At 29.4% G+C, this 11,618-nt stretch overlaps 1 protein-coding gene across 1 annotated transcript; it reads left to right on the forward strand.

The window, feature by feature from the left end:
• Nucleotides 1–3,357, forward strand: LOC139870542 (protein FAR1-RELATED SEQUENCE 5-like). Its single transcript, XM_071858327.1, has 5 exons — nt 1–106; nt 594–1,554; nt 1,644–1,827; nt 1,987–2,556; nt 2,809–3,357. Exons 1-5 carry the CDS (start codon nt 1–3, stop codon nt 3,355–3,357), a joined length of 2,370 nt encoding a protein of 789 aa, XP_071714428.1.
• Nucleotides 3,358–11,618: the final 8,261 nt, after the last annotated feature.

Here is an 11,618-nt window from a genome sequence, read left to right on the forward strand (position 1 = left end):
ATGGCTTCCAGTTCTATTTGTGCTTCAGATTCAACCTCTCGTGTTGAAGGTTCTACTTCTGTCGCTGCTTCATCTGGTTTCGATTCTGCACAGTCTGATGCTGAATGTACGTGTTTTCTGATTTACATTCATTATTTTTTAATTTTATTTACTTATGATCAATATTACTATCTGTTATCTGTTTTCTTGTTGTTTGCTTCTATTTTAGGGTTTATGTTATGTTTCAGTGCATTAATAATGAATATTTTTAATAACATTACATGCGTTGCATGTATTAATGTGACTTTGTTTTTCCTGCTTTTAATACTTTATTTTCTTATGAATATTACATATGATGAATATTATTATCTATTGTCTGCTGTTTCTTTTTATTTTATGGTTTATGTATTGTTTATGTTCATCAATGATAAATATTTTTCTAAAAACATTACATGCCCTGCACGTTTTAATTTGAATTGTTTTTTTCTGATTTCAATACATGATTTTCTTATGAACATTACATATGTTTATTATTATTATATATTTTCTTTTCTTTTTTATTGTTTTTTAAGGTTTATGATATGTTTCTGTTCACCAATATTTTGTATTTTTAGGTTCTGGAGCAATTGTTGAACAAGTTGATATATCTTTAATAATTAGAGAAAGTGTTGATGGTTCACAAGAATATTTACCTGTTATTCCTGATCATTTGAAACCTGTTATTGGTACTTTATTTCAATCGTATGATGCATGTCAGTTGTTTTATGAGTCCTATGGCGAGGCTGGTGGATTTGATACTAAAAGATCTTCGCAAAATAGAAATGCAGCTGGGATTGTTATTTACAAGGTTTTTTGTTGTAATAGATCCGGTACTTCTAGTCATCTCGCCTATGATTCTCTTGTAGATTTTAATCTACCTATTGCTAAAGATTCAGTTGAAGGTGGTGTGGAAGGTGATGTTGAAGGTGACTCAGAAGTTGATGTTGATGGTAATGGTGAATCTAATGTTGAACTTTCTAAAGCTGATAAAAGGAATAAAAGAAAGAAGAAAAAAAACCCTCTTATTCGTAAAGTTTCCACAATCAAGACTGGTTGTTCTGCATCTCTTAGATGTAAGTTAGTTGGTGATAAGGTGATGATTTGGAAGTTCTATGAAGGTCACAATCATAAGTTAGTTTCTGTAGGTAATAGACAGCAAATGAAGATAAACAGAAGGATTGGTTTAGACGACGCGCAAATGTTGTTTGATTTAAATACTAAATCTAATGTTGGTGCTACTACAGCTTATAACATTATCTCAGATCTTAATGGTGGTTTTAGTCTGGTTGGTCCTTCTTCTGTTGATTTTCAAAACTTTAGGCGTGACATGAATCGGTATGTAGGTGAAAGTGATGCACACATTTTTATAGAGAATCTTCTTCGGAAGCAAGAAGTTTTACCAAACTTCACTTGCGAGTATAAATGTGGTAATGATGGTACTTTACTTGGAGTATTCTGGTCTGATTATGTCTCTAAAGTTAATTATCAAGAGTTTGGTGATATCGTGTCTTTTGATGCAACTTACAAGACAAACAAGTAAGTCTTTACTTTTGTTTTTATTAATTTATTCTGTTAACATTCAATGTGTGTAATATTATTATTAATTATGTTAAATTGTATTTCAGGTACAAGATGGTGTTTGTTCCTCTTACTGGAATTGATAATCATAAGAAACTTGTGTGTTTTGGTGCTGCTCTACTTACTGGTGAAAGTATTGAATCGTTTAACTGGTTTCTAGACTGTTTCTTGAAAACTTTTGGGAATGAACCTTCATTAGTTGTCACCGATCATGATCCTGCAATGAAAGAGGCTATTGATTTGAAATTTAAACATGCAAAACACCGATAGTGCATGTGGCATATAAGTTCCAAGCTACGTGATAAGGTTTTATGTTTTTAACTTTTTGTTTTCTTACTTTTTCTTACTTGCCTTTTTTCAACTTTTTTATGTTAGTTTTATATTTTTTAGGTTGGCCACGAATTGTATGATACTCCTAATTTTCGCGATCGTATGAATTTAATTTTCTGGAATCAGCAACAAACACCTGAAAAGTTTGAGACTCGTTGGAAATCATTGATTGATGACTATAAATTGCATGAAGTTAGATGGTTCAATGACATGTACAAAATTAAAGAGATGTGGGTACCATGCTTCTTCATGGATACCCCTATGAATGCTTTGATGAGAACTTCTTCACTTTCAGAGAGTGAGAATGCATTTTTCAGTAAATGCAAGAACAGATGTTCTACTTTAGTTGATTTTTATTCAAGGTTTGAGGCGGCAATGGAAAGGCAAAGACATACTAATCGTCTTCTTGAATATGAAATGGAGAACAAATTGGTTAAACTTGCAACAACTCGGCGCATTGAGAAACATGCTAGGGATATATATACCCCTAGTGTTTTTTTACTTGTTCAAGATGAAATCTGCAGATCTTCCTCTTCATGCTATCAAACAAATTCTAGAGTTGAAGAAGATAAGCTAATTTGTGTAATTCAAGAAAAGTTTCCTGAACCACGTCCTAAGTGGAATTACCATGTAAGTATATAATATTTTCAACTTTTTATGTTTGTTTTAATATAATTATCTGTGATGCATGTTTTGCTGTTTAAATTATTTTTAAATGTTTGCATTCCAATTTTTGTTTTTCAAGTTGAATTTAATGAGAAGACATTTGAATGTGATTGCTCGTGTTTGTTGTTTGTACGTGAAGGACGTTTGTGTCGTCATGTTTTCGTTGTTTATTATATAAATGAAGTTCATGCTATTCCTGATCGATATATTCTGAAGAGATGGTCAAAGGGAGCGTCTGAAGTATTCAATTCCATAGCTTCTGAGTTAAATCCGTTCGTTGCATCTTATAGGGTTAAGAAAGAGCTGCTCAATAAATTTAGAAAAGCACTCTTTTTCTTGAAGGATGATACTGAAAAACTTGAGCTGTTAAGAGACAAGTTTGATGTGTTTATTAGTGAATTTTTTAATCCGGATGATGATACAGCGCCTTCTAGATTTGCTGCAATTGAGCAGTTGTATGGTTTCCCTAGGCCAGCTTTTGCTAATGTTCATGGTCCAAAGGGCGTGCGTAACAAAGGTGAGAGAAGTAACAAAGGTGAGAGTAGTAACAAAAGATACTTACCTGCTGTTGAGAGAAATGGTAAGAAGCAGAGGGCTTGCAAAAAATGTGGTATTCTTGGTCATAATAGGAGAAGTTGTGACAAAAGAAATGCTGGTAAACAAAAGATGAAGCTTGTTGATGAAGATGATGAAGATGATGAAGATGATGAAGACTATGACTCGATGGATGAACAACTTGAAGAAGTTGGTGAATCTCAAAATTGATTGTTTATCCTTAATTTTTACATGTTTTAGACTGCGTGTTATTAAAGATCATACCATTACTTACATTGAATGTTTTAAGTTTTTCAGACTCAAATGTGTTTATGTTTTAGATCGAGTATTATTGCATCTCATATGTTTACTTATACCAACAGTTATTATGTCATCATGCTTAATGCTTGATGTTCAATTCATGCGTAAAACATAATATGTAATGCATGTAATGTTATTATGTCATCATGCTTAATACTTGATGTTCAATTCATGCTTAAAACATAATATGCAATGCATGTAATGTTAGTATGTATTAAGTACTTAATACACAATATTCAATGTATGTAATGTTAGTATGAATTTAGTTTAGTTAATACATAATATTCAATGTATGTAATGTTATTATGTATTAAGTTTACTTAGTACATAATATTCAATGCATGTAATGTTACTTAGCCTTGGACTTTTTAATCAATATGGTAGTTAGCTTCATCTTATTTAACATCAAATGTGTATACTGTATGCATCAATTAGTGTAATTCAGTCAACGATTACAAAATTGCTAAGTAGAAAATGATTAATGTATATAATAACCAACTGGTGTAATTTACTTTACGTATAACAAAGCGTGTACCTAGTAAAATATTAATGTGAACCATATTAACTAACATCAACATAATATCTTATAATACGCAGGTTAAACGATTTACCAAATACCGTTAATATATCATGCTAAATGATTCACACAATACGGTTAATACAGAATTCAAAATATAAATTGTTTTACATACTAATGATGAAATAGAATCATTCTATTTTCTCTTATGCCATTTATCAATTTTGTTCAGTGCTTGTGCCTTCGCTTTGTCCACAGTCTGCTTCTTGATTTTAGCACTTGTTGTTTCTTCATAACTCTTCAATTTCTGCAAAAAACTCTTATTTTAGTTCATTCAAATCGTGTGTCAAAATCTTAAGTGCATAATGCGATCTCAGGCTCATAAGCTGCTTTTTCTGAAAATTTGATTCATCCACTAATCCACAATACCACTTCTCTTCTCCTCTGTAGCATTCCATGTGTCTCATAGCAAAAATACCACAGTCAATTTGATTGTCTTCAGTCATCCATTTCGTTTCCTTTAACACAACCTCTTTACCGAAAAATCTTTTGTAGTACATACTTCCAACCTTTTTTAAATAATTCATGAAGTAAAGCACCTATAAGTTGTACAAATCAATATATTAAATCGTTGTAATAATAAAAATTGATTAAAATTTTTGTTATAATAATAAATTTTATTTACTTTTAATATCATTCAGTATATGTAATATTATTTAAAAATTCTACATACCACATTTTCTGGAACGTTTCCATGCTGGTCCTTGAATTGAAGGTCAGCTTTTACATTATCGATAAGTTCTATCTTTCCGTTCTTCATGTTGAATACTATAATATAGTAATGATCTTCAACACATATCGGAAAGAAGACCTGCAATATCATACATGATTTTATAAAATATTACTGTATATTTAATTTAGCTAGTTAGCAAAATATTTGTTATTTCATACCAGATCATAATTTTCAAATTTCGCTGCCTTGGGCCAATATTTCAGAATATCATCAACTCTTGAATTGAATTTATTTTGGTTTTCCTCTGATTGATTCTCAAGCATTCCCTCTGCCTATACGTTAACATAAAATTTAATCACAATTTTTACTCAATGCATTTTTTTTTCTTGTTATAAATTATATAAATGAATATTATTTTTATAAACTTACAAATATTGAAGTTGTCAAATAAAATCTTTGTGGCTTGGTCAGATCAGCTGTCTTTTCTTCCTCATTCAATATTGATGACCAAACATCGACAATGGAGGCAAACAACTTAGCTCGATATATCAAACTAGCCATACACATGCTGAAGCAATGCCCGTTCACCTTCTCACTTCCAAATACTTGTTCCCTGAAACAACATCAGTAGAATTAAATATTTATATATATTTAAGGTATTTAAAATACAAATTATTAAAATTTCCCAAGTATTTTTACCATGCACTTAGCTTGAAAGATTTGATGTATCTTAGAATTTTATACTCTGCCTTAGTAAAACCTGCCCCAATGTCTACTTGTCTTTTTATGTATGGTGATCGGTATACAGCAGCCAAATTTATTTCTCTCTGTCTCTTTGTTAATTTTTCTTCAGTTTTTTCCTACTCTCGTGTATCCACCTCACCTGATTCTTCATTATTGCCCATTTCTTCCGTTTCATTCATTACGTTCATTATTACTTCTTCAATTGTTCGTTCACCTTCATCATTTTCTTCCCTCCCCTTTTCATTGACATCCACAACTTGTTTTTCATTTTCAACTACAATTTGTTTACCTCCTGGTAATTCTACATTTTCTTCCACATCTTCTTCATTCGCTTCAACGCCTTCAATCCCTTCAACTTCCTTTTCAGCTTTCTTTCCACTTTTATTACTTTCTTTCCTCTGCTTATCAGTTTCACTCACATCTTGATCCTCATTTTCATTTGCAGCTTTTTTTCCTCCTCTTGATTTCACAATTTTTTCCACACTTTCTCCATTCACTTTATTCACATGTTCATTCTCTAAATCCATCTCTTCATTCGTTTGAGAAACTTCATCATGTAAATCAAATGGAATAGGTTGTGTTGAATTAAATTCTTTTCCATCATTATTATGAGAAACACTAGGTGAAAAATCATCATCTGAGATGTCTATTCCTTTAAAATAATCTTTAAGAACTTTTGAAATTTCTTCAATGGTTTTGTTTTCTGGATAAAGTCCCAAACCTTCACTTAGGATTTGACCATAATCCTTCACATCATTTAGATTTGTTACAAGGTAGTTCACATATTTCTGCCATATATAAGATATTTAATTGTTAATATCATCATCACCCCATGTGTTATTGTTGTTTAAATCCACCATTTTGGCAATAATAATAAATATTCAACACATGTAATAATAATAAATTGCAAATTTCAACACATGTAATAATAATAAATTGCAAATTTCATACGATTTAAAACATCCATCATCCATCATAAGTATTATAATAAATATTTTTCTTACCTTCTCAGATCCAAACTCGAGGTTCTTTGTTTTCTTCGCCTCCTTTTCTCTTTGAACTACAATAACATCACCAAACATACCTTTCCTAACTTCTACAGTTTCTCTATCCTTCAATTTTATTGATGACCATTCATAAATTGTTGATCTTTCAGGTGGTTCATATGTTCCATCAAGAATTGTTGATTGGACATAATGAAGCTGCATTTTTTTTTATTAATTTCATGTTAATAATTAAGATATAAATTTTTACACATGCATTATGTATAACACATATTACATGTAATAGATAATATATATATAATAGTTATTAGACTTACAACAATTGTGGAGATTGATCCATTGAACTCTCCATCGGGATTGTTTATTTTTTCCATTCTCGAACAGTTTCATTCAAACATGTAAGCAGGTAATCACACCAATCAAGTTTTGGTATGTCACTTTCATCGTTTAAAACGCCGAGGAACTTTGTGTTTACTGTACCACATTTTGTATGCTCGATCATCGACGATGCAAACAGTACCATGAAATCCAAAACAAACATTAGATCACTATCAGAGCTGCTCCTTAACTTTTCTAGTACCTGTTTTTGATTTACATTCCCTTTTTCGTATCTGCTTCTCCACTTTACATTCATTTCTCCCCCTATTTGTGCCCTTACACGAGCTTCAACTTTATCTCCACCTATTGGAATACCATACAATTCGTGTATACTTTTTCTGGTTATTTGTATGTTTCCAGCTGGTAGTTCTATGCAGCTTGTATCAGGGTTGTACATAGAAAGACAGAAAAATGCAAGCTTCCTCGGCATTTCATAAAACTGCATCTCTAACAATTTACCAAAGCCAATTTTTGTTATAGCATTGATTCGTTCTCTTGACAGCAACCTTGTTGCTTGGTATAAGTTTTTTGGCGTGTTTCTGTGATACAATTTGGTGAACCCATCTGCAACATCTGTTTTATTCCGTTGCTTTTGAACCTTTTTGCCTTTTTTCAATTTTCTTTTCTTTGTAACAGGTTCTTCTTCATTGTTTCTTTTCCTTTTCTTACTAGTTGTTTCAACTTCTTCAGGGGATTCATTTGATTCCCCAGGTTGTTCTTTCTTGTTACTCTTCCGATTCTTTATTGCTTTTTTGCTTTGTTCACGTTTTACGTTTGACCCCTGATTTGCTTTGACTGTTTTCCTTCTAGGAATTGATTTCTTTCGTTTACCCAGTACTTTCTCTTCATATAATCTTCTGCTAAACCTTGTTTTTGTCTTTGCATCAGTTTGAAGATTTTCCCCAATGATGATCACATCTATAATATAAATATTATAATATTGTTAGAAATCAATTATCATTATAATCAACATAAAGTTTTCATTATTTTTGTATCATATAATGTTTATATACATTTATAAGTACTACCTTCATTTGATTCCTCTTCATTATTTTCATATATTGTTACTGTTCTATCACTGTTTGCTGCCTCTTCAGTATGAGCATTTGTGTTTTCTGCAACTTTATAATATTTAACAAACTTAATGACATTCAACATATATATTTGTGTCGACACATAACAATAAAATTTATATATATAAATGAATCATGATATTTTTATTAATTATAAACAATAGAAAAATGTACCTGGTTCTTCTTCTTGATTCTCTTGTTGTTCAACTTGTAGAGGTTCTATATTCATATCTTCTGCATGCAACAAGTTATAAACTAGTAATGCTTAATATACATGTTATTTTTTACTTTTAACAAACTATAAGTTCATAATAATACTTAATCTAATTAGTTTGAGTTTGAGACATCTATAATGTAAACATTCATGGTTGTTTTATCATATCATTCACTATTTTTTGCTTTCACACTGTTTTGATTCATCTAATAAAAGTAGATTTAGACATGTTCCTCTTTTTTTTTTTTTTGTAAAAAATTACATATAATGAATGTTTTTGCATAAATTTTGTTTGCACCAAACTTTCTTTTGAATCTTTTTTGATTTTCATCATTTCATTATGGTATTTGACATTTAAAATAAATTATCTTACAAAATAATATAATATTACTTTCAGTGAATGATATAATAACATAGAATATAAACTTTACCTCTGTTTAAATGAATTTTTTCCTTTATTTCCTGAAGAATTTTTCTCGTATATTTAACACGAGATGATGAATCTCCAGTTTGGTTTTTAAGTGCTTTTTGAGAAAGATCGTCTGTACCTATATTACTCGACATACATGCGATTCATAGTATTTTTAAACTATTTCGAGTATAATGCATAAGATATATTCAATTTATAATATTCAACATATGTAATTGTTTTAAACCTGTATGCTGATCCATTGGATGTGTATCTTCAACCATTTCAATAGTGTCTGCATGCAACAAATATTAAATTACTTTCCTTAAAACTCTAATTTAACATTTTTTTAAAAAACTTTACATGTACAACATATATTTAAAAAAAATAAAAAATAAAAAATAAATAACTGAAACAAGTTGTTTCGTTACTATTAATCTCAGGACCAGATAAAACATTACAGTTACTGAATGTTATGCAACAACAATAACAAAAAATAAAATGATTCATGATATTTTTAAATATTTTCAAGTATAATGCATTAAATAAACTGTATATATAAACTTACTTTTCCTCGTGTTTAATTTGAGCTTTAAGTTTGCCTTCTTTCTTGCTGCTAGATAATAAGAAATCGTTATATATTAGGGTTTTATACTTCAATTAAAAATAATGTAAAATACATGATTCAGTGATAGATTACTTACTGTATACTTTGAAATCGATGGTTCTATTATCTTCGGCCATTGTACTTTCTTCGATTTTGGGTTTATCGTTGAAGCTAGGGTTTCGTTTTTCTAATCGCTAAAAGGAAAAATTTGGAGTGTCAGATGAAATAATGAAAATGAGAAATGTGTTAATGTGATAAATTGGAGGGGATTACTATTCAAAATTTTACCTTTTAGTTTTATTTTGTTACAGTTTTTACCCTTTTACAATCATTTTTACTTAAATATTCGATTTTACCTTTTTAGTTTTATTCATTTTACTTGAATATTCAAAAATTTAATTTAATTTTTTAGATTTTTATTTAGCTTATTACAAAATGATCAATTATTATACACATCGATAACATTCTCCTTATGTAATGATATTATATATTTAATATACTTCATTATTTAAACAGTTATTTCCATAAAATTACATAAAATAAAATATAAAAAAAACTGAAATATCATTTCAAACAAAAAATATTATAGCAAAATGACTTTTTTGCAATAAGACTATCCAAACATAGGTTGTAATAATACTGAAATATCTTCACATGATATATAATGGATTTAATATGATAAGATTTAGTCACAACTTTTAATATCATAAACTTTAATAACATCCATTATTATTCATTATATCATAGCTAGATGCTGTTCATAACAATCTAATACATAGTTTTAACATATATCAAATATTGTCTTAATTTGTAAAAATGAAAATAAGAAACTACAACGTTTTAAAGATTATTCTTTTGCATCGAATTTTGTTTGAAGTAAACTTTCTTCTTTTATCAGTCTTCCAATGAAGCTTCTCTGCTTATTTCAATCTCACCAGTTTCCTATTTCCATCAAAATAAATCATGTTATTAGATAAATAGTATAAAACATTCACTGTATGTAATAATATTAAAAGTAGTTTATAACATACATGTTCCTCTGTTGTTTCTGAAATATTCATGGCATCTATTCCTTGCTTCTTCTTTGAGGATCCTTCTGTGGCTTTCATTGTAGTTTCCATTGAAATATTTCATATCATCAATCACATCATCTCTTGTTTTATTAAGATCACTCAAAATAATTTTGTTTGCATATTTCTTTCTCAACAACTCAATTTGACTGCGTTAATGGTTTCCTTCAACATCTAGTCCACAATCCCACTGAATTTCACTCCTGTACACCTCCATTTGTCTCATCATCATCACCCCAAAATCTATGTTATTCTCACTTATGCCCCAAGGCACAATCTTCATTTTTGGTATACAATTTCTAATCAAATTGCAGTTTGGATGAGAAACATCTTCCAAGTATTTTGAAAACAAGTGTGTCTGCAATTCAAACAAATAAACTTAGCAATACAAATTTAATATACATGTTTGTTTTTCAATTTAACAAAATGATCATTTACTTACAATGCTAGTTGGTAAACTGCCATAGTTCAAACGAGTATGAATATAAGCTTTTCTGTGATCAATTATTTCAACCTCTGAAGTTTTAAGATTGAAAACTATCAGGTAATTCAGCTCTTTTGACATTACAGGAAAGAACACCTACATTTTCAATTAAAACTAATAGTTAAATTTAAACTATTTCTTATACCTATACATATATGCATTTTATTTATGATATAGAGTGTCATACCAGATCTGTCTTTGCGAATCTGAAATCTATGTTTTCTGATGTTGCTTGTACTATCAAGTTCGTTCTAAATCTTATATAAACTTCTTCTTTGTAAGCACCTTCGTTCAGCATTTCTTCAGACTGCATTTATCACAAAAATATATTTATTTTTATTAGAAATTAATGATGCATTACAACTTATTTTTATTGTGTTCTATCATTAGAATTATAAAAACTATATGTTAAACAATTACATTTTTTCATCAACAATTGTACAAGACTTACTATGATTGTGATTCTAAAAAAGTATCTTGAACAGTCATTACTCCCAAGTAATTTTTCTTCATGATTCAAGATGTTTGACCAGCAATCTATAACAGAGGTTGATATTTTTGTATGATGAAGTAAACTTCCAACTTGTATTCTATTTAGTGTATTTCCAACTATACTCCTGAATACAATCTTCCTGAAATTGTGAAAATCAACATACTATGTATTTAAATTATTGTTCTTATAAACATGATATAGTAAATTAACTTTCTTACAATAGATTAGATACTTACAGAGGATCATCAATAAAACAATGCAAGAAGCTTGAAACGTCATTTTCTAACTCATTAACATTACTAATCTTGTACTTTCCTTCAACCTTTGAACTTGTACTTGGAACATCTTTTATACCATGTTCATTTAGAAGATCAAATTTTGGAACAGAAGCATCATCCATTATTGTTGGTCTCAACTTTGAAAGTGTCACTTTCTTTGTGTTTTC

This window comes from Rutidosis leptorrhynchoides, chromosome 10 (genome assembly GCF_046630445.1).
Source record: "Rutidosis leptorrhynchoides isolate AG116_Rl617_1_P2 chromosome 10, CSIRO_AGI_Rlap_v1, whole genome shotgun sequence".
Lineage (NCBI taxonomy): Eukaryota > Viridiplantae > Streptophyta > Magnoliopsida > Asterales > Asteraceae > Rutidosis > Rutidosis leptorrhynchoides.